Source organism: Gorilla gorilla, chromosome 5 (genome assembly GCF_029281585.2).
Source record: "Gorilla gorilla gorilla isolate KB3781 chromosome 5, NHGRI_mGorGor1-v2.1_pri, whole genome shotgun sequence".
In the NCBI taxonomy this organism is placed as follows: domain Eukaryota; kingdom Metazoa; phylum Chordata; class Mammalia; order Primates; family Hominidae; genus Gorilla; species Gorilla gorilla.
Genome location: NC_073229.2, coordinates 55,390,384 through 55,409,696, shown reverse-complemented (window position 1 = coordinate 55,409,696; position 19,313 = coordinate 55,390,384). Strand labels below are relative to the sequence as shown.

Sequence of the window (19,313 nt, the reverse complement as noted above, 5' to 3'; positions counted from 1 at the left end):
GCCCAGAGTAGGACAGAAGGACCAAGAATGGATATATTTAGAAATGTTTAAGAGGTGGAATCCCTAATACTTAACTAGTGCTGGGGAAGAAGGAATATAGGCCAGGCTGACTTCAGGTCTCTTTTTGAGTTGGGAGACACTGAGGTGGAGACCCAGGAGATGGAGAGGATTTGGAAAAGTGAGTTCTGCTTTGGAAATACTGGGGGACCAGTGGGAAGTCTGGGATGGGAGAGAGAGGCTTGCCCCTAGGGGGAGGTAAGCAGGAGCCAGAAGGCAGAGCCCAGTGGGGAGCTCTAACTCCGCTCCTACCTCTCCGCCGATCACCATCACCCCCGCAGTGCCGCCCACCATCAGTGTGCCCAAGGGTAGGGCCGTGGTGACCGTGCGCGAGGGATCGCCTGCCGAGCTGCAATGCGAGGTGCGGGGCAAGCCGCGGCCGCCAGTGCTCTGGTCCCGCGTGGACAAGGAGGCTGCACTGCTGCCCTCGGGGCTGCCCCTGGAGGAGACTCCGGACGGGAAGCTGCGGCTGGAGCGAGTGAGCCGAGACATGAGCGGGACGTACCGCTGCCAGACGGCCCGCTATAATGGCTTCAACGTGCGCCCCCGTGAGGCCCAGGTGCAGCTGAACGTGCAGTGTGAGTCCACCACGCCACCCGGACTACCTTCCCAGCTTTCCTTCTGGCTCCCAGCCGGCCTGTTCCCTCTTCATCCTCTCACCCACCCCAGTCCAACCAAACCCCACCACCTACTCCTGATACCCCTAATGCTCCTTGACACCCCCATGCTGTAGGACACGGAGGTCTGTGTTCTTTGCTCCATTTCATCAAGTATCTCCCATCTTCATTTTCAGGGACCCGGTGAACAAAAAAAAAAAAATTACTTGATTTTGCCAGGTGGAAATGGGATTTTGAAGGAGGAGGAAGGATACTCAAGGGAAACACTGTCTGATAACAAGATGATGAAAATTACCACCATGTGCCAAACACTGTTCTAAGAGTTTTAATGCACTAACTCATTTAAACCCCCACAGCCCTATAATAGATTCTGTTATTCCCCCATTTTTACAAACAGGGAAACCGAGACACGGAGAGGTTGAGTAACTTGCCTACAGTCTCACAGAGTCAGGGCTGGGATTTGAACCCAGCCCATCTAGCTTTAGAGATTATGCGCGAAACCCCTGGGTTATCCTGCATTTCATTGCTTGGGGTGGGCGTGGGGCGAGGGGCCCACTTAGGGCGTGACTGGAGGCTGGGTCTGGGAAGCATGGCTGAAGAGAATGGCCAGGAGGGAGTGGGTATCTGCAGGTTGGGAGGTAAGAGCGTGGCCATTGGAGGGATGTGTTGCGAGTGTGCATCCGCCCTGGGGTTTTTCCTGGCGGGGGCTCACGGCAGTAGAGGCGAGCGCGTTGCCTCCCCACGGGCCACTCCTCAGGCCCCACTCGCTGGGGAGAGGCCCCGCTGACCGCCGCTCCCGCCCCCAGTCCCGCCAGAGGTGGAGCCCAGTTCCCAGGACGTGCGCCAGGCGCTGGGCCGGCCCGTGCTCCTGCGCTGCTCGCTGCTGCGAGGCAGCCCCCAGCGCATCGCCTCGGCTGTGTGGCGTTTCAAAGGGCAGCTGCTGCCGCCGCCGCCTGTTGTTCCCGCCGCCGCCGAGGCGCCGGATCACGCGGAGCTGCGCCTCGACGCCGTAACTCGCGACAGCAGCGGCAGCTACGAGTGCAGCGTCTCCAACGATGTGGGCTCGGCTGCCTGCCTCTTCCAGGTCTCCGGTGAGCGTCCAGTGGGTCCCGCCCCACCTACCACGCCCACCAGGGGCCAGGCTCTGCCCCAATCCCAGCCCGGGTGATTCTTTGCCTGGGTGGGCCCTCTGGCCCCCTTGAAGCCCACCTACTCCAGGCTTAGCCCCGGCCTTTCCAAGAACCCCCCACGCCAAGGCCAGGCCCCGCCCCGTGCCACTCGGATCCCAACCTGGGCCTCTCAGCCCCGCCCTCCAGGTGCGGGCCACGCCCCTCCACTCACACCCTCCCTTGAGGTTGAGGCCTTCGCCTTCCAAGGCACGCCTATGCCTATACCAGTCCTAAGCCCCGCCCATTACAGCTCAGCCGGCTTCCTGGGCGTGTGACAACCGCGCCGCTTTCAAACATAGCCTTCCCACAGCCCTAGGCTTCGCCTCTCTACCAGCACCCAAACCAGGCCTAGACCCCTTCGAAACCCATCCAAGCCACGTCTGGGCTCCGCCTGCGTAAGGCGTAGGCTCCACCCCTTTCAGCTCGGTCCAATCCCAGCTTCCAGCCGTTCCAGCAGCAGGCAGCATCCCTTCCAGCCCCGCTTCTACCAGCGTTAGAGCCCCTCAAGCCCAGGCCACAGCCCCATCTCAGCCCCTCCCCGCTCGTCCTTGACCCCTGAGGCTACAGACGGGGAACCCTTCGGGAGCCTGAGGTGTAGTTTAGAGGAGAGAAGACGCCCCTCAGCAGCTTCTCTGGAACGTTGTTGCGGGGCACTGGGCCAGACAGCACACGTTTCCTGAGCTGGCACCCTAGAGGTGCAGGCCCTTCGGTGCCCAGAAACCCCTCTCAGCCCCAGCTCTTCGAGGCATTCTCAGGTGGGCTGTCAGGGGCTGCAGGTGGCAATGGGTGGGTCAGAAAGGGGTGGAGGTGGTGGTGAGGGAGGCCTAGGGGAACAAGAGGGGCTGCCTGGGTTGCTGATGGTCTTCCTCCATGTGAGGAGAGCCGCCTCCCTGCAAAAGCTGGTGGCAGCGCCCCTGGAGCAGAGCCTGGGGATGTCTGTCCCCCATTCAATGGCATACACAGCTTTCCCAGCAGCACCCAACTGACTGACTGGCCCTTCAGCTTCTGTTTGAATCCCTCACTCAACAGCAGGGGGATAGGACGGCAGGTCACTGGCCCTCTCCCCACTCCCCTCCTCCCAGCCCTGCCAGCCAGAGGCCCCTGTGACATTTCCCACCTCCTTCCCTTCTCCCCTGTTCTCCCACACTTTCCCTGTCTCCCCACTCCTCTCTCTATTCCCCTCCTCTCCCTTCTCTTTCTTTCCTCCCAATATCCCTGACTCTTCTTTGTGTCTTTCCCCCAATCTCTTTCCCCGTCTTCCCTCATATCCCTTTTCTGTGTCTTCCTAAATTTCTCTTTACTCTGTTTTTTTTCTCGGCCTGCCTTTCTCTTCTCACCAATATCACCCCTTGGAATTTCCAATCTCCCTGTCTCCATCTCCCACTTTCCCTCCTATCCCATCCTCATTTTCCCCAATCCCCTCTTCTCCCAACATTCCCCACCTCACAATATTCCCTTTCTCTTTGTTTCTCCATCCCCTCTCTGTTTTCCACCTCATCCTCTTGTTTCCCTTTCCCACACCTCCTCTCTTTGTGTCTCCCCCGCACCCTCCACGGCCCAATGCCCCCCTCCCCGCCCTCTTAGCCAAAGCCTACAGCCCGGAGTTTTACTTCGACACCCCCAACCCCACCCGCAGCCACAAGCTGTCCAAGAACTACTCCTACGTGCTGCAGTGGACTCAGAGGGAGCCCGACGCTGTCGACCCTGTGCTCAACTACAGACTCAGCATCCGCCAGGTGGGCCAAGGGGGAGCGGGGGCCTGAGGGCAGGTGGAGTGTGGTGTGGCTGACCCTGGAAATGCTCATCAAGGCCAGAGGAAGGGTCGGAGATGGGGCTTAGACACGTTGACCCTTTTAGAGGCAATTCTTCAGGGGCAGGGAGAAAAGTTTTGGACATAGCAGCAAGAGATTGGAGGTTCTAGGGATCTGTCCCTTCTGGACCTAGACTCTAGGCTCAGCTCTGAGAATTGGGCAGGCAAGGGTCTGCTGGGTTCGTGGGGGAGGGAGCCAGCACTGCTCACAGAACATAGAATCAACTCTTGGGTCAAGAGCTTAAGAAGGGTGTGGGAGAGGGGAGGGTCAGTCTCATCCAGGGGGTCTCCACCATGCAAAGCCAGGGTCTCTCTGTTGTTCTCGTGCCCAGTCTGATTCCATGTGCTTCTGCTCAGCCCAAGAGGTGATTGGTGGGAGGGTAAGAGTGTGGCTCAGGGGCAGACCGCCTAGGCCAGAACCCAGCTTTGTGTGAGCTACAGCAAGCTACTCTCTTTGGCCTCAGTTTCCTTATCTGTAAAATGGGGGTAATTATGATTTTTGCCTTATAGGATTGTGATTTTGAGGATTAAATGACTTACTAATGGCAATATACTTAGAACAGTGCCCCACACTTATTAATGTTTCAGTGTGTTGCTATCATCATTTTTATTATGAAGACAGCCCTGGGAGGTGGGCACGGAAGGGGTGATTGTCCTGTCTCACAGATGAAACTGAGGGCCTGACTTCCTAGGCATCTGGGAACTCTCTGTACTTAACAGTTGAACCAGCACAATGCGGTGGTCAAGGCCATCCCGGTCCGGCGTGTGGAGAAGGGGCAGCTGCTGGAGTACATCCTGACCGATCTCCGTGTGCCCCACAGCTATGAGGTCCGCCTCACACCCTATACCACCTTCGGGGCTGGTGACATGGCCTCCCGCATCATCCACTACACAGAGCGTAGGTGACAGTGGTGGTGGTAGGAAGGATGGGCCCATCTCATGGCCAGGGACCCCTTTCACCATCCTCATGTGGTTCCTAAGCTTGGGGTTCCCCACCGTGTACTACCTTGTCACTGCAGGCCAGATCCGCTGGCCCCCAGTCCTGGCTCTGAGGACCCTGTCCTCTGGTCCCAAGCAGGGTATCCTCTGCAGAGCCCCACACCTCAGTTCTGACTTGGTTTCCCCGCTTGCTTTCTCAGCCATCAACTCTCCGAACCTTTCAGGTGAGACTCCCCAGTCACCCATGACTTCCCCTTCCCTTTAGGGACAGGCACAAAGGCTCTCCTGGTGAGAGAAAGGAGATAGGCTATCCTTGAGATAGTCAGAGGGAAAATGAATTCCCCCTGTGTTTCCATGGGGTAGGGCCAGAGGCTAGAAGGAGAAGCAGGGTTGGGCTGGAGATGTTTATATCTGGGATTTATTCTGGGGTTTAAAGGCCAGGCAGATGGGGAGAGGCTTACTGTCCCAAAAGCAAAAAGGAGAGGCTGGGCTCATCTACACCCCTTGTTGCCTGAGTCAGGGGTTCTTAGTCTGTGACCCATGGACCTCCAAAGAATCTATGTATAGAATTCAGGCAGTCTATGAACATGGAAAAGCATACAATTAATTTCTTTTTTTTCTTTTGAGGTGGAGTCTCACTCTGTTGTCCAGGCTAGAGGGTAGTAGCACAGTCTCGGCTCACTGCAACCTCTGCCTCCCGGGTTCAAGTGATTCTCCTGCCTCAGCCTCCCAAGTAGCTGGGATTACAGGCATGTGCCACCGCGCCTGGCTGATTTTTGTGTTTTTAATAGAGATGGGGTTTCACCATGTTGCCCAGGCTGGTCTTGAACTCCTGACCTCAGGTGATCCACCCGCCTCGGCCTCCCAAAGTGCTAGGATTACAGGTGTGAGCCACCATGCCCGGCCTCAATTATTTCTTTATTTTCCATGTCTTCTAGCAGAAATTTAACATCCCCTTCAATGATGAATGGAGGACCCAAACCACAGTAGTAAAATCAGGACCTGTGATTTTGTCAGCAGTAGAAATCCTGTGTTCTCACCTTACCTTACAGTTGTTCCAGATATCTCTAAATATCGTTTATATCCATTTGTATTTCAAAACTATAGTAGTTACTAGACCTAACACTAGATCTTGTGATTTAATTAGATAATAAAGAAGCCTACTTATGATTTTATAACAAATTGAAAAATATTTTGACAACTGTATTTCGATATAATTGATTTTCTTTATAATCCTATACATTTCATTTTATGTGTCTAAAATCATTATTCTGAGATTATCCTTAGGCTTCACTAGTTGCCAGAAGGGCCTAGGGCACAAAAAGGGTTAAGAAGTCTTGCTATGGCAAGAAATTTGTTATGGGCCCCATGCCTTGTCTTTTGAAGCCCGGAATCCTGGGTGCCTTGCTTGGATGCATGGGAGCTGCCTCTGGGGGGTGAGAGGGGCGAGGCTGGGCCTCAGGGACTGAAGAGGCTGACTCTTTGTCTCATTCACCCCATAAAATGCAGACAACACCTGCCACTTTGAGGATGAGAAGATCTGTGGCTATACCCAGGACCTGACAGACAACTTTGACTGGACGCGGCAGAATGCCCTCACCCAGAACCCCAAACGCTCCCCCAACACTGGTCCCCCCACTGACATAAGTGGCACCCCTGAGGGTGAGGACCTGGCCTGCTGCCAGAAATGGAGGATTGCTTCAGGGGGGTGTCTAGGCCCGGGGCACCCCAGACTGGGGATGAAGGGAGACGGCCCCAGTCTGAGGGAGACACGGCCCTGTTCTCAGGGAGCTCTGGTCTGAGGGGAGACACAGCCTCAATTTCAGGGAGCCCTGGTCTGAGGTGAGACACAGCCCCATCCTCAGGGAGCCCCAGTCTGAGGGAGATGCAGCCCTGTCCTGATAGAGGATCAAGAGGAAGAGGAATTACAGTAGAGCCAAGGACCCATGAGCACTGACCAGACTCCTGTGCTGTGAGGCAGGATGCGTGGGGTGAGGCAGGATGCGTGGGGCGAGGCACTTCAGGTTCAGCCCGCAGAGGCTTAGGCAGAGAGGGAATCAGGTAGGAAGAGGCCCGGCTGTCTTGGGGGCTGTTGGCGCATCTCCCCATTCCCCGCAGGCTACTACATGTTCATCGAGACATCGAGGCCTCGGGAGCTGGGGGACCGTGCAAGGTTAGTGAGTCCCCTCTACAATGCCAGCGCCAAGTTCTACTGTGTCTCCTTCTTCTACCACATGTACGGGAAACACATCGGTGAGTTGGGGGGCCAGGTAATCTCCACCAAGTGTGTGCTGGAGGATGGGAGGGGAGTGGGGTCCACAGGAGGCCATGGGCTGGCCCATGTGAGGCCTCAGCTTCCCCACTTGGCTAAATGAGAGGTCCTTGGACGGGTCTGCACAGAGAATTGGCAAGAGGAGTTGAAAGCCAGCTTGTCTGAGGTTTTGAGATGATCAGGGAGTCCTGAGCCTGCCGATAGAAGACCCCAGCAGGGGACGGACATGGTGGCTCACGCCTGTAATCCCAACCCTTTGGGAGGCCAAGGCAGGCAGATCACCTGAGGTCAGGAGTTCAAGACAAGCCTGGCCAACACGGTGAAACCCCGTCTCTACTAAAAATACAAAATTAGCTGGGTGTGGTGGTGGGTGCTACTTGGGAGGCTGAGGCAGGAGAATCACTTGAACCCAGGTGGTGAAGGTTGCAGTGAGCTGAGATTGTACCATTGCACTCCATCCTGGGCAGCAAGAGCAAAACTCCATTTCAAAAAAAAAAAAAAAAAAAAAAAGGAAAAAGAAAAGACTCCAGCAGGATGAGATGGAAGTGGAGGGGATGGAGAAGACAACTAAGAGGATGCAAATATGGAGTGACTGCCAGGTGATGTCCTGGGTGCGCTGCATCCTTGATTGCATTAACCCTCACAGCCACCAGATGAGGGAAGTGTTACCATCCAACTCAGAGATGTCAAGCATTTTTCCAAGACCACACAGTAAGCTAGATCTGTGTGACTTCTCCAAGCCCTAAACATGAGATCGGAAGGGTGCTGCTTTGTGGGCAGTGAGAGGAAGTCCTGCTTCCCAAGTGAGGGAGTGAACATAAGGAGTGCCCTTTGGCAGGCAATGGTACTGGTAGGAGCGTCACATAACCAGTGTCAGCCATCACTTCCAGAGCTCCTGCTCAGTTCCAGGTATCAGGTGCTGTAGTGAACGAGGTGGACGAGTTCCCCATCCTCTTGGCATTTACAGGCAAGTGGGAGAGACAGGTATTAAACAACTCATGCTACCAGCTATGAGTTAGTGACCCCTGTGGCAGTGGAAGGACAGGGGCTGAGACTGGTGGTAACAGGGAGACCTGCCTGACCCCACGGCATGGTCATGGAAGACTCTGCTGAGGACATCATGATTTTTTAAAAATTGTTTTTGTTTGTTTACTTGTTTATAGGAAAGGTAATACATTTCACAAAGGCCAAAAGGTACAAAAGGGCACATAATGCAGACGCCCTCCCATCCCAGTTGATCTGCCAAAGGTGATCAATAGACTAGATTTTAGGGCAAATTTTCAGAGATACTTTATCCAATAGAAACCAGTAAATGTGGCCGGGTGAGGTGGCTCACGCCTGTAATCCCAGCACTTTGGGAGGCCGAGGCGGGCGGGACACCTGAGATCAAGAGTTCGAGACCAGCCTGGCTAACATGGCGAAACCTCGTCTCTACTAAAAATACAAAAATTAGCCAGGCTCACGTGATGGCAGGTGCCTGTAAGGAGGCTCAGGTAGGGAGAATTGCTTGAACCCAGGAGGTGGAGGTTGCCGTGAGCCGAGATCACGCCACTGCACTCCCAGCCTGAGTGACAGAGTAAGACTCCGTCTCAAAAAAAAGAAAAAAGAAACCAGTACATATATATACATATATATATATACATATATATAATCTATTTCCTCCCATTTTACACATACCATCCTATACTTGCTTTTTCCTTCTGAATTGTACATCATCTTGGTGATTATTCCTTGTCAGTCCACAGAAAGCATCTTCATTGTTTTCCTCAGCCATAATGGTAGAGGGAGTGACTTTAAGCAAATATAGATATAAAGGCTCATCATGGAGAAGTTTCCACAGCTAGGGTGATGGGTCAAGCTGAACTGATGAACAAGAATGGAGTGGGATAGAAGATTCTGCATCCACTGGGGCTCCCAAACCATTTGCACAGATCATTTTGCCCGTGGCTGGGTCTGGACTTCATAAGAAGCTTCTTCTGGGGTAGGTGAGGGTGGATGACCAGGACTCCACCACCCTGCCGAGTCCTCTCATTTCCATTTGGCTTCCCCAGGTAGGACAACCAATTCATTTGGGTTTACTCCCATCTTTCCTAATTTTAGCACTGGGTATGTTTTATGTGGTGAATAAAGCTAGCCCTTGAAACTCAGTATTTCTCTAATACTGATGCTTATGACAAAGTTCAAAAAAAAAAAAGAGTGAGTTAGTTTAAAGAAAGATATTAGCACATGTGTTACATAACTTGGTCAAGATAGCGAGAGGGGAGATTTTGGAGGCATTAGCCTGGGGGTGCTCAGCCCATTTGCCCACAGCCATAGGGACCTGGAATTCTGGGGTAACTGAGGGGTGCTGGAGGAGAAGGAGGTGACCAGAACTTGGCTAAGAGTGCCCAGGCAACACCAATGCCCCCTCCCTGTCCCTTCCAGCTCACCTCCAGCCCGCAGTGATATGAGATACCTGGCTCTGAGGGAAGGGGAATCAATCTTAGATGGTGCCCGTTGGCTGGCATTTCCATGGCACTTCCCATAGACAAAGCTGTACCATCTGTGACACCAGATAGACAGACCCCCTGGTGGGAGAGAGCCACCAAATGTTACCTGCCTGGGATGAAAGGAGTTGGCTTGGACCAAGGAGAGCCAGCAAGACACAAGGTCTGGGGACAGCTGGTGCCCAGAGCTGCCAGGCAGAGTGGGAGGGGAGGAGGGAAGAGGAACTAGGATAGCAAGAAACACCCTGTCCCCCATGGCAAAGCCAGGCAGAGGAGCACATTGAAGTCTCCCGGCATGTGGAGGCACCTTCGCCAGCAGGGGGTGGGACCTTGAGAGGCTGCGCCAGCACCCAGTAGAACAGGAGGTACTCACCCTGGCTTTCACAGGGCCCAAGCCCCACTGTCTTCCAGGATCCTCACCAGCCCCAAAGGAATGGCTCTCTCTTCTCCCTCCTGGAGATATGCCCCCTGTCCCCTTTTCCCTGGGATCTAGCCTCAATTCCCATACCATTTCTTCCTCCTCCACTGCCCTGCCTCAAGGACCCTGATGGGGAAGGCTGCTTTTTCACCGTCCCCTCCCCTCAGCACCCCATCAGCTCCAATGTCCCCCCTGCTCAGGGGCTTCCTGACATCCCTTTACAGAGGACATCCAGGGCCCAAGACCCCCAACCTTCCTTTTGAAAAGGGCCTGTTCAGGCTCAGTGGCTCACGCCTGTAATCCCAGTGCTTTTGGAGGCCAGGAGTTCTAGACCAGCCTGGGCAACATAGCAAGACCCCATCTCTACTAAAAAACTTCAAAAATTAGCCAGGTGTGGTGGTGCGTGCCTACGGTCCTAGCTACTTGGGAGGCTGAGGTGGGAGGATTATTGAGCCCAGAAGTTTGAGGTTGCAGTGAGCCATGATTGTACCACCAAGACCCTGTCCCTGCACCGCCCCCCCCCCAAAAAAAGAATGAGCTTTGCTCACTACACTCCTCCGTATCTGTCTTGCCACATCTAAAGCCAAGCAGAACTGTATGCTGGTGCCTGGATAGACTCCAGCTTTCCAGCCTCTGGGCTTTTGCTCAGCCTGTTCCCTCTGCTTAACATGCCCTCTTACCACATTCCCCTGGCCAAATCCTTCCCATTCCTCAAGGGCTGTCAAAAACACCACCTCCTCCAGAAGTCTTCCTAGGTTTGAGCTGGGAGCCCTCTATCCTTCCTGTGAACTCTGAGTCCTTAACGTACAGCTCCTCAGGCACAGACCACTCTCTGCTCTGCGGTATGGCAGTCCCTGGGATTCACATCTTCCCTTCCCTATTTGACTCCTTGCAGGAAGGTCTGTGTCAAATTCCTATCAGTTCCAATAGTTAAATTCTGAATGAAGAATTTTCCATAACTCTTATCAAGGACTTTCATAGAATCTCAGAGTTGGAAGGACCTCAGGGTTCATGAAGACCAAATCCTATCATTCATTTATTCATCCATCTATTCATTCACTTAACTAATTGAGCACCATTATATGCCAGGCACTGTTCTAGTACACTAGAACAAGACAAAGGCCCCTGTCCTTGAAGAGCTTACAGTCTACTGGTGCCAAGCCTTATAAAGAAAATAATGCAGAAAAAAGAACAGAGAGCTATTTTACATGGGGTGGTCAGGGACTTCCTTGAGGGAGGGAAGAATGTTCCAGGCAGGGGCAACATCACAAGCAAAGGCACTAAGGCAGGAACTGGCCCTCAAGTGTTGAAAGAAAAGCAAGGATACCAGTTTGCTAGACCCGAGTGGCAGCAAATGAGATCAGAGAAGCTGACAGCTCCCAGATCAGGTGTGGAAGGCCAGGAGAGGACAGCGATGGGAAGCCTCAAAGGAGACTGAGCAGGGGGGTAGCATGATTGGAGACAGGGGTCCCCTCCGCAGCACCCCTGCTGGATAGTCCTGTCCAGGGACAGGATGCTCCCCCAAGACAGCCCACTCTTTTGCTGGGCAAATCCAATACATCCAGGGTCTTCCTTAGATGCAGTTCAAATCTGCCTCCTGCAAGCTTTCACTTGCTGGTGTTTATTCCACCCCATGGGGAATGCAGAGCACGGGCAGTCACACAGACTGTCCTCTCTGGCCTTCTGGACCCAACATACTCCTCTTGCCAACTGGGTATTACTGGACCTTACTGGGCCTTACTGGACCCAACATACTCCTCTTGCCAACGGGGTATTAAACATTTTAAAACCCCTTCATCTCCCTCCACAAGTCATGTACTGCCAACAGGGACACACTGTTTTCTTTGGAAACCCTGCTGTGTGCCCAGACAGAGGTCCCACTGCCCTGGGACAGCTCCCTTGCCTAGAGGGGAAGGGTAGGGTGTGTGTGCATGTGTGTGTTTGGGGTTGGGGAGATTAGCTGATTAGCAGGGCAGGAAAGAAAGGAAAGAAAATTTGCAAGTCATCTGGATGAAATGAAATCCTGCTGAAGTCTTCTCTTTCCCACACTGAGGGTGTCCCTGCAGGAATGGGACATTGCACCCAGCTGGGCATGGGGAGGAGGTCCTGTCAACAGGGACAGGGCTGCAGGCTATGGTGGGAGAAGAGGGCTTGGTAAATGTGGAAAGGTGAGGGTGCCCTGGCCAGTTCTCACTGCCCACTGTCTTCACACCCACCACAGGCTCCCTCAACCTCCTGGTGCGGTCCCGGAACAAAGGGGCTCTGGACACGCACGCCTGGTCCCTCAGTGGCAATAAGGGCAATGTGTGGCAGCAGGCCCATGTGCCCATCAGCCCCAGTGGGCCCTTCCAGGTGAGTCCGTAGGGCCCAGAGGACCCTCCCCGGCTTCGGTGGTTGCTGTGGCCAGGAAGCACTTAGGAAAACCTTGTCCTTCTTCCTGGGGGCTAAGGATGGAAAGAGTCAGGTTAGGGGGAACTTCCAGGTAGATTAAGGGGAAAGATGGGGTCGGGGGAGCACTCTGGTACCCAGCAGAACCTCCTCAACCCTTGCTCCCTGCTTTCTGACCCCACCCCAGATTATTTTTGAGGGGGTTCGAGGCCCGGGCTACCTGGGGGATATTGCCATAGATGACGTCACACTGAAGAAGGGGGAGTGTCCCCGGAAGCAGACGGATCCCAATAAAGGTGCAAGACGGGAAGGAGGTGGGGGAGCTGAATCTGGAGGGAGCTGTGTGTGGCGGGGGTTCCTGTCTGTTGGGGGAGGGTGTTTGGGTCTGAATAGGGGTTCAGAATGTCTGAGTGATGGGAATCATGTGGCTCTGACTGTGTGAAGGTGTGCCTCACCCTCACTCAGGCTGTGTACTTGTGTAAACAATGAGAAGCCTGGCCCCCACCCTCGTCGTGAGCATACTGACCTGTTCACGGTATCAGAGCGCCTCCTGTGCCTGTGTCTGTGCGTACCTCTGGCTCCAGAGGTGAACGTGTGCCTTCCAGGACCAGAGGTTTCCAGTACTAACAGCTCCTACTTACTGAGCAATTACTCTGTACCAGGCAAGGCACACAAACTTGTATATGCATGTTTCACTTACCTCACAACAGTTAATCCTCACAACAGTCCTTTGGGGTAGTACACACCATTGGACCCATTTTACAGGTGAGGAAACTGAGGCCCACTGAGGTCAAGTAAATTGTTCCAAGTCTTAGTGAATGTGAACCCTGGCAGGCTGAGCTAACCCCCACCCCACCCCACGCCACCTCATGTCTGTGCTGTGAGTTTGTCTGTGTGCACTGAAGCCAGTGCCCACCCTCAGGCCCTCCAAAGAGGTGGGCAGAGTAACAGTGCCGACCTGCCTGCCACTTCCTGCCCCTGCCAGAGCTGACCAGAGCCCTGGCCTGTCTCGTCTTTCTCCCCTGTTGCAGTGGTGGTGATGCCGGGTAGTGGAGTCTCCTGCCAGTCCAGCCCACAGCTGTGGGGGCCCATGGCCATCTTCCTCTTGGCGTTGCAGAGATGATGAGAGCTGTGTGGCCACCCCCCCAACCTTGCCCCCGGCACACCAAAGTGTCCACATTGTACCAAAGACTGACCCCCGCCAGCTGGGGTGCCCAGGGGCAGGGCCGGCCCGCCAGGGAGGGGGCCTGCATTGGCTGCAAGGATGAGCAGAGAACAAGGACAGAGGCCAGGCACTGAGGCCCTGGAGACAGCTGTTCCACATGCACACACCCACACACTCATGCTCACACACACAGAGATATATTAAAGCACAAGTTTCTATCTGACCTGCCAGCACCTTCTTTACTGCAAAGACAGGGGACTTGCCTGAATGGCATCCGCCAACCCAGGGACCTCGGCGCAACATAGGACTTGTCCTCGCTGCACTCGTGGTGTGCTTCTGACTTTACCCTGTCCCCTAAGTCAAGGCCGAACTCCAGCCTGGTGGCTTTGCCAGAAGGGAGCCAGAAGTGGGGCAGACATGGAGCCCCTCCCTTGGTCAGACTCTGGGACTCCTGAGATGGGAGAGGCAGGGATCAGAGGAGGAACAGGTGGGACTTTGCGAGCTCTGTGACTGTCCCACGTCCAGGAGACAAGGAAGGTAGGGCACCTGCTGCACACGACTCTGTCCAGAGTGAGCACTGGATGGTGGAGACCATAGGTCACCCCAGATTCCCTGACCTATTTCTGGGACACCATATTTCCCTCCTCAGTGTGCACCCTTCGAAGGGACCCAGCACAGGGTCTTGGGCCTGGGCAGTCTGAAGACTGATAACTTCCCCACTCCACCCTACAAGCAGTGGGACTCCTGAGAACATGGTTCCTTCCTAGCCTCAGCCCCCAGCTGGGTCTCAGAGGAGCTGGGGGAGTGGTGGCCAGCCCATTTTCTGGGGTGAGGCTTGACTTGGAGAAAGGCAGAAGAGACGTCCTGCTTCTGTGATTTGGTGCCCCCATATCAGACAATGAATTTGGAAGTGGAGAGGGGCCTTCATTTCTTATCTACTTGGCATGAAAGGGTGCCCTGGATAGGAGGGTGTGTACAGGGAAAAATGCCAAAAAGCACTGTCTAGTTGAAAGTTCTCTTCTCCACCCAGGGGCAGTGAAGGAGGAGGGGCTTATAGAGCTGGGATTGGTGGAGGGAGCAGGTGCTAGTCCCCTCACTCTCTGGGAGCTGTGAAAGGGATCCCTGTCCTTGGGTCCTGGGTTAGGCACCTGAGATTGACATGATGGGATCTAGATCTTTCCTCCTTGACATCACCTGAGCCCCCACCTAGCCATCCATGGGAGAGAGAAGGCCCAGCCCCTTCTAGAATGAGTCTTTATGCATGCGTGCATGTGTGTGTATGTGTTTGTGCCTGTCTGTGTCTAGGTACCACCGTGGGTACATTGTTGGGCAGGAGTGTGTGCAAACACAGGTCTGTGTGTGCAATCTCACATATCTGCCTGTGAGACTGGATTGAGACCCATTCGTTTCTGTGAATGTCCGTGTACGTCAGCGTGTGTGTCCACCTTCCTGAGTGATGTGTTTGCTTGTAGGGTGCTGGCTGAATAGACTCTGTCCAGCCCTGTTCTGTCATCTCAAGCTGCCTGCGATGGCCTGAAATTCCACCTTTCATCCCCTATGGATGACAGAGAGCTTACAGATGACCTTATTGAATGCAAGCACCTTTGGTGAGGAGCATCACAGGGCTCCTTCTGGAGCATTTGGTGGGGACAGCTGCAGAGAAAAGGCCTGGAACTCGGGCAGCACTGCAGCGCCAGGAGGCAGGCAGGGAACCGAGGCAAAGGCTGCCCATCTCCCCCTGCCAGGCCTGTGTGATCATTATCACCAACAGCTGGTGGGTGGCCGGGCCAGGATGCAGCAGGGCCTTCTGATGCCCAATCAGCACGGCTGCCTTCCTGGCCCAGTCAAGGCCTCTGTCTGAAATGAGTCGCTCCAGGTTCTCAGCATACACTTCCATCGCGTCTGTCGGGTATTGTTCATCTGTGCAGAGTCCGTTGCCCCAACTAGACTGTGAGCTCCTCCTCTGAGCCTTCCAAGTCCTCCCTCCACCTCCGCCACCTCCCGCTCATGCCCAGCACAAGTGAGCCTGGTGTGGAAACCACTCCATTGCCCGGTGGAATGGATTCTGTAATCAGTGGTTCTTGGCCTTGCCTGCAGAAAAGAACCACCAGAGTCCTTTAAAAAGCATTGCTGCTTGGTTCCCACCTCAGAGGTTCTGGGTTAATTGGACTGGAGCGCAGTCGGACATCAGAAATGTTGAGAAGCTCCTTGGGTTCTCCTGACAGCAGGAACCACTGGCCTGGCACCACCTGGGTGCTTCCTCTGTGCCCTCGCTGGGGTAGGCATTGGAGCACCAGAGATGAATAGCCCCAAGTGCTCCCTCTTTGGGGTTCCCAAGGCACCCTGTGCCTGCTTCCCTCAGAGGACCTTCCAATCCATTTGCCCCGCAACCCTGGCTGCTCCGACAGGGGGGACTTGTCTCCCTTGTTCCCCTCAGGATCTACAGAGCGGACAGTAAAGGTGCTCAGTACATGTTGGCTGAGCTGAACTGCATACATGTGGCCCCCAGGTTCCTGGTCTTTATGGAAGAAGGGCACAAGGTGGAGGGGGGATGGGGGGATGCTGCTGGAGGTCTCAGTGGGTGCAGACAGCCCTGCCTTGAGGATGGCTTGACCTGGGATTGACAAAGTGTGTCTGCTGAAATGCTGAGGTCCCCAAGTGTGAATGGGTGAGGCTGATGTGTATGTCTGTGTGTGCCAGCAGGTGGGTGGGGGATGTGGGTGTCAGTGTATGCCAGTGGGCACTGTGAATGTCTAGGCATGTGCTGGTCTCTGTGTTTGTGTGTTCCTCAGCAGGAATGAGTGTCTTTGTGTATCACCAGGTGACTTGTCAGTGTCTGTGTCTGTGTGTGCCTGTGAGCCAGCATCTCTGTATCAGTGTTGCTCATGCTGTGTCTTTGTGCGCCATGGTGTGTCAGTGTCTGTGTGTTGATGGGTGGCCCATGAGTGACCCCCGCTAGGGGAGACCAGGCTGGCTGGATCCAGCACATCTCCCCAGTGGCAGCCTCGCCCTCTGGGTCAGGGTGACTGAGGCATTTTGTGGCCTTAAAACGGGGTGTTCAGGGTCAGCCCTCAGGGTGCTGGGGCCCTTCCATCCCTTGTCCCCTTCAGGTTGGTGAAAAGGACTCCGGGGGCCAGGTGCTGTATAGCAGCTTATGGAAGTCTCAGCTGGGCTATCCTCCCCTTGGGAGCACAGACAGGCTCCTAGGGTGCTGAGTGAAGCCTGAAGACCAAGCCCCCTCCTCCTGGAATGCTCCTTCCACCCCTGCCTCTCAGAGATGGGCCTGACACCTCTTTCTCATTCATTCTCCTTTTCCCTGTGCTCTGGGAAAGCCCCTGGCTCAGGCTGTCAGAGTTAGGATGGACCTCAAAAGTTCGATCCCCTCGTGCAGATGAAGAAGCTGAAGCCCAGAGTGGGGAAGGGGAGTGGCCCAAGGTCACACAGCTAGTTTGAGTAGAGCCAGTCTTGGGAGAGCCAAGTACTACAGCCCTGGGGGTGTCACACCACTTGTCACTGCCCCTGAGGTCTCCTGCCAAACAACTGCAGGGAGTTTGGCTAACAGTCATGTCTCCAGGGTGCCGGTGGGGATGTTATAGATGTTGCTGGGATCCTGCCCTCGGCTCCAAATTCTGGCCTCTCATCCCAGGCTGCAGACCCTTCTGCCCCATGGCAGGCCTGGGTGCCACACAGAGGTGGCCACCCTCCCACCACAGTGTCTGCAGCTGCTGCCCTTCTTCCAGGCCCCCAGACAGAAGAGACCCTGTTTCCCCTCCTCTCCCCTGTGACTTCACAAGAGCTTGGGCTAGGAGTGAAGGTCAGCATGTTCTCATGTGCTCATCCTCTTGGTTTCCCCAAAGACCGGGAGGGTCACGGATGGGGCGTGCAGAATCCTTGTGTTTTTTCTCGCTGGGCAGCTTGAGGGGCTGGAGAGTATTCCCAGGGTCTTTCCTCTGCTCTGGAGAGTCCCTGCAGAGCCACTGGCTGAGGCTGGGTTCAGGGTTCAGTGGAGTCCTCCATGCTTCCAAAGGCCGGGAAGCACCCGCCTCTCTATCGAGTCAGTGCTGTGCGTGTGTGTCTGAGAATGTGTGTGATGTGTGGAGTGTGCGTGTGTTTGCGTGTGTGTGTGTGTGTGTGTTGGGGCAGAAGGACCACTCTTTTCTGGGGATCCCTTGACCCTTATAACTAGAAGGGACCTTAGGGAGCATCTAAGCTGGTGCCCCCATTGTACAGGCGAGGTCCAGAGGGATGGCATCTGCCCACCCCACCCCTTGCCCTCTTGTTGCCTGCACTCATTTCCCAGGGACCCTCCTAGGATAGGAATGCCCTCCTTCCTAGCCCCCTCCCACCATCCTCCCAGCCACCTACATAATCACCATCTCAGCCCAACTCTGGTGGCCCTCTAGGTCTCCATGCATTCTTCCTGCCCCAGAGTATCCAGCTCACCAAGCCCTTTATCCCCAGCCCAGGAGAAGGGGCAGGGAGGGAAGGGGCTGCGCCAGCCCTGAGGCCTCAAAGACGGGAGAAAAGCCAAAACTCCTCATGCCCAGGCCCACATGTCTGACCACCCCAGCCCACCCCACCACCAAGGTAAAAGCACAAAAGGAGACCCCCTTATTAATGGGTGAAATGTATTGGGGTTGTTTTTTTAGTCACACGACCCCATCCTCACCCCTTTGCCTTGCTGTCTGTCTCCACCCCAGCCTCTGTTCCCCATTTGCCTCTCTTTCACCTCCAAGCCCCCAAATGTAACCTCTAGTTGCGGACGCGGTTGTTCTATCAATAAAGCTGCAGTGTTCTAGCGCTCAGCGTCAACCGTGTGTGTTGGCAGGGCAGAGTGGGCCAGGGTGGGGGCCGGGGCACTGGAGGGCTCGTCTCAGCTCCCTGGGGGCAGCCTTTCTTCTCTTTGGCACCTGTCGGCAGGGATCCTGCTCTTGGCCTGGACAGTGAGGACCTGCATCCTGGTCTGCTCCCAGTGAACTTGTGTCCTCGTGCATTTGTTCATTCAGCAAATACCAACCAAACACTGCCTTTGTGGAAGCCCCTGTTTAATGGGAGAGATGGACAGTAAGCTAATAATGACACCAAGACACATATAATGATGTGTACAGTGAGGGCTGGGAAGGGAAATTGGTGCTATGAAAGAAGGTAAGAAGAGGGTTCTTATTTGGGTTGGGGCTTCGGGGAAGACTTCTCTAAGAGACATTTAGGAGAGACAGAATGATTGGAGTTAGCCTGTTGGGGTTGGGAGAGGCTTCTGAGCAGAGGGAACAGAATATGCAAAGGCCAACGGGGCCCAAAAACTTAGAAGGCTCAAGGAAGGGGAGTAAGGGCAAAGGAGGAGGAATAAAGTTGGTATGGTGGGAAATGCCATTTTCTCTTCTCGGCACCCAACCCTACCATCCCTCCTACATGCTTGGAGTCCCTTCCCTCTTAATCTCTATTCTGGCCCTATAGACCCCACCCTGCACCCTACTTGGGGCTGCCTCCTTTATTCACCGCCAGCTAGCTGCATCCTTGCCCTAAGATCAAGTTATGCCAACCTTTCCCTTTACCCCAGACCTCTCAGAATTCTAGAATTTCAGAGCTAGGAGGTCCTTAAAGGTCACTGATTTCAAACATCTACTCATATATTATAGGTGAGATGGGCTTGCCAAGGTCATGGGGATAGGCAGTGATGAGCATTTGCAAAGTGACCCCAAATCAAGGGTGTGGATGTCATGATATGGACTACATCATATCAGGCAAATGACAGGAAGTGTCTTTCAGGTTACTTGGTTACAATGATTCAGGTAGGTCGATTGGGTAGTTTCACTTGCATGTTCCAGATGGGGAAACTGAAGCTCAGATTACAAGACCAAGGGCTCCCTCTCCATACCACCTAAGTTTTATTGGCTCTCATGTTGTGTAACTTCTTGCTGGCACACCTGGCCTTGCTTTTCTAATGGAAGAGAAAGGGTCTAAGGGACTCACCACTGCTGTAGGTTGGCTCCCT

At 54.4% G+C, this 19,313-nt stretch overlaps 1 protein-coding gene across 2 annotated transcripts in view; it reads left to right on the top strand.

Annotated features, from left to right (window-relative positions):
- The window catches only part of MDGA1 (MAM domain containing glycosylphosphatidylinositol anchor 1), a 64,292-nt gene extending 46,173 nt beyond the window's left edge, over nt 1-18,119 (top strand). The window contains exons 8-17 of one of the 2 annotated variants that reach the window (XM_004043948.5): nt 339-635; nt 1,481-1,765; nt 3,428-3,579; nt 4,374-4,551; nt 4,793-4,816; nt 6,102-6,254; nt 6,711-6,845; nt 11,990-12,120; nt 12,344-12,452; nt 13,188-18,119. In XM_004043948.5, coding sequence (XP_004043996.2) covers nt 339-635; nt 1,481-1,765; nt 3,428-3,579; nt 4,374-4,551; nt 4,793-4,816; nt 6,102-6,254; nt 6,711-6,845; nt 11,990-12,120; nt 12,344-12,452; nt 13,188-13,279 — 1,556 coding nt within the window. In that variant the 3' untranslated portion in view covers nt 13,280-18,119. The other variant, XM_019030037.4, reaches the window with a different exon arrangement.
- The last annotated feature ends 1,194 nt before the right edge of the window (nt 18,120-19,313 follow it).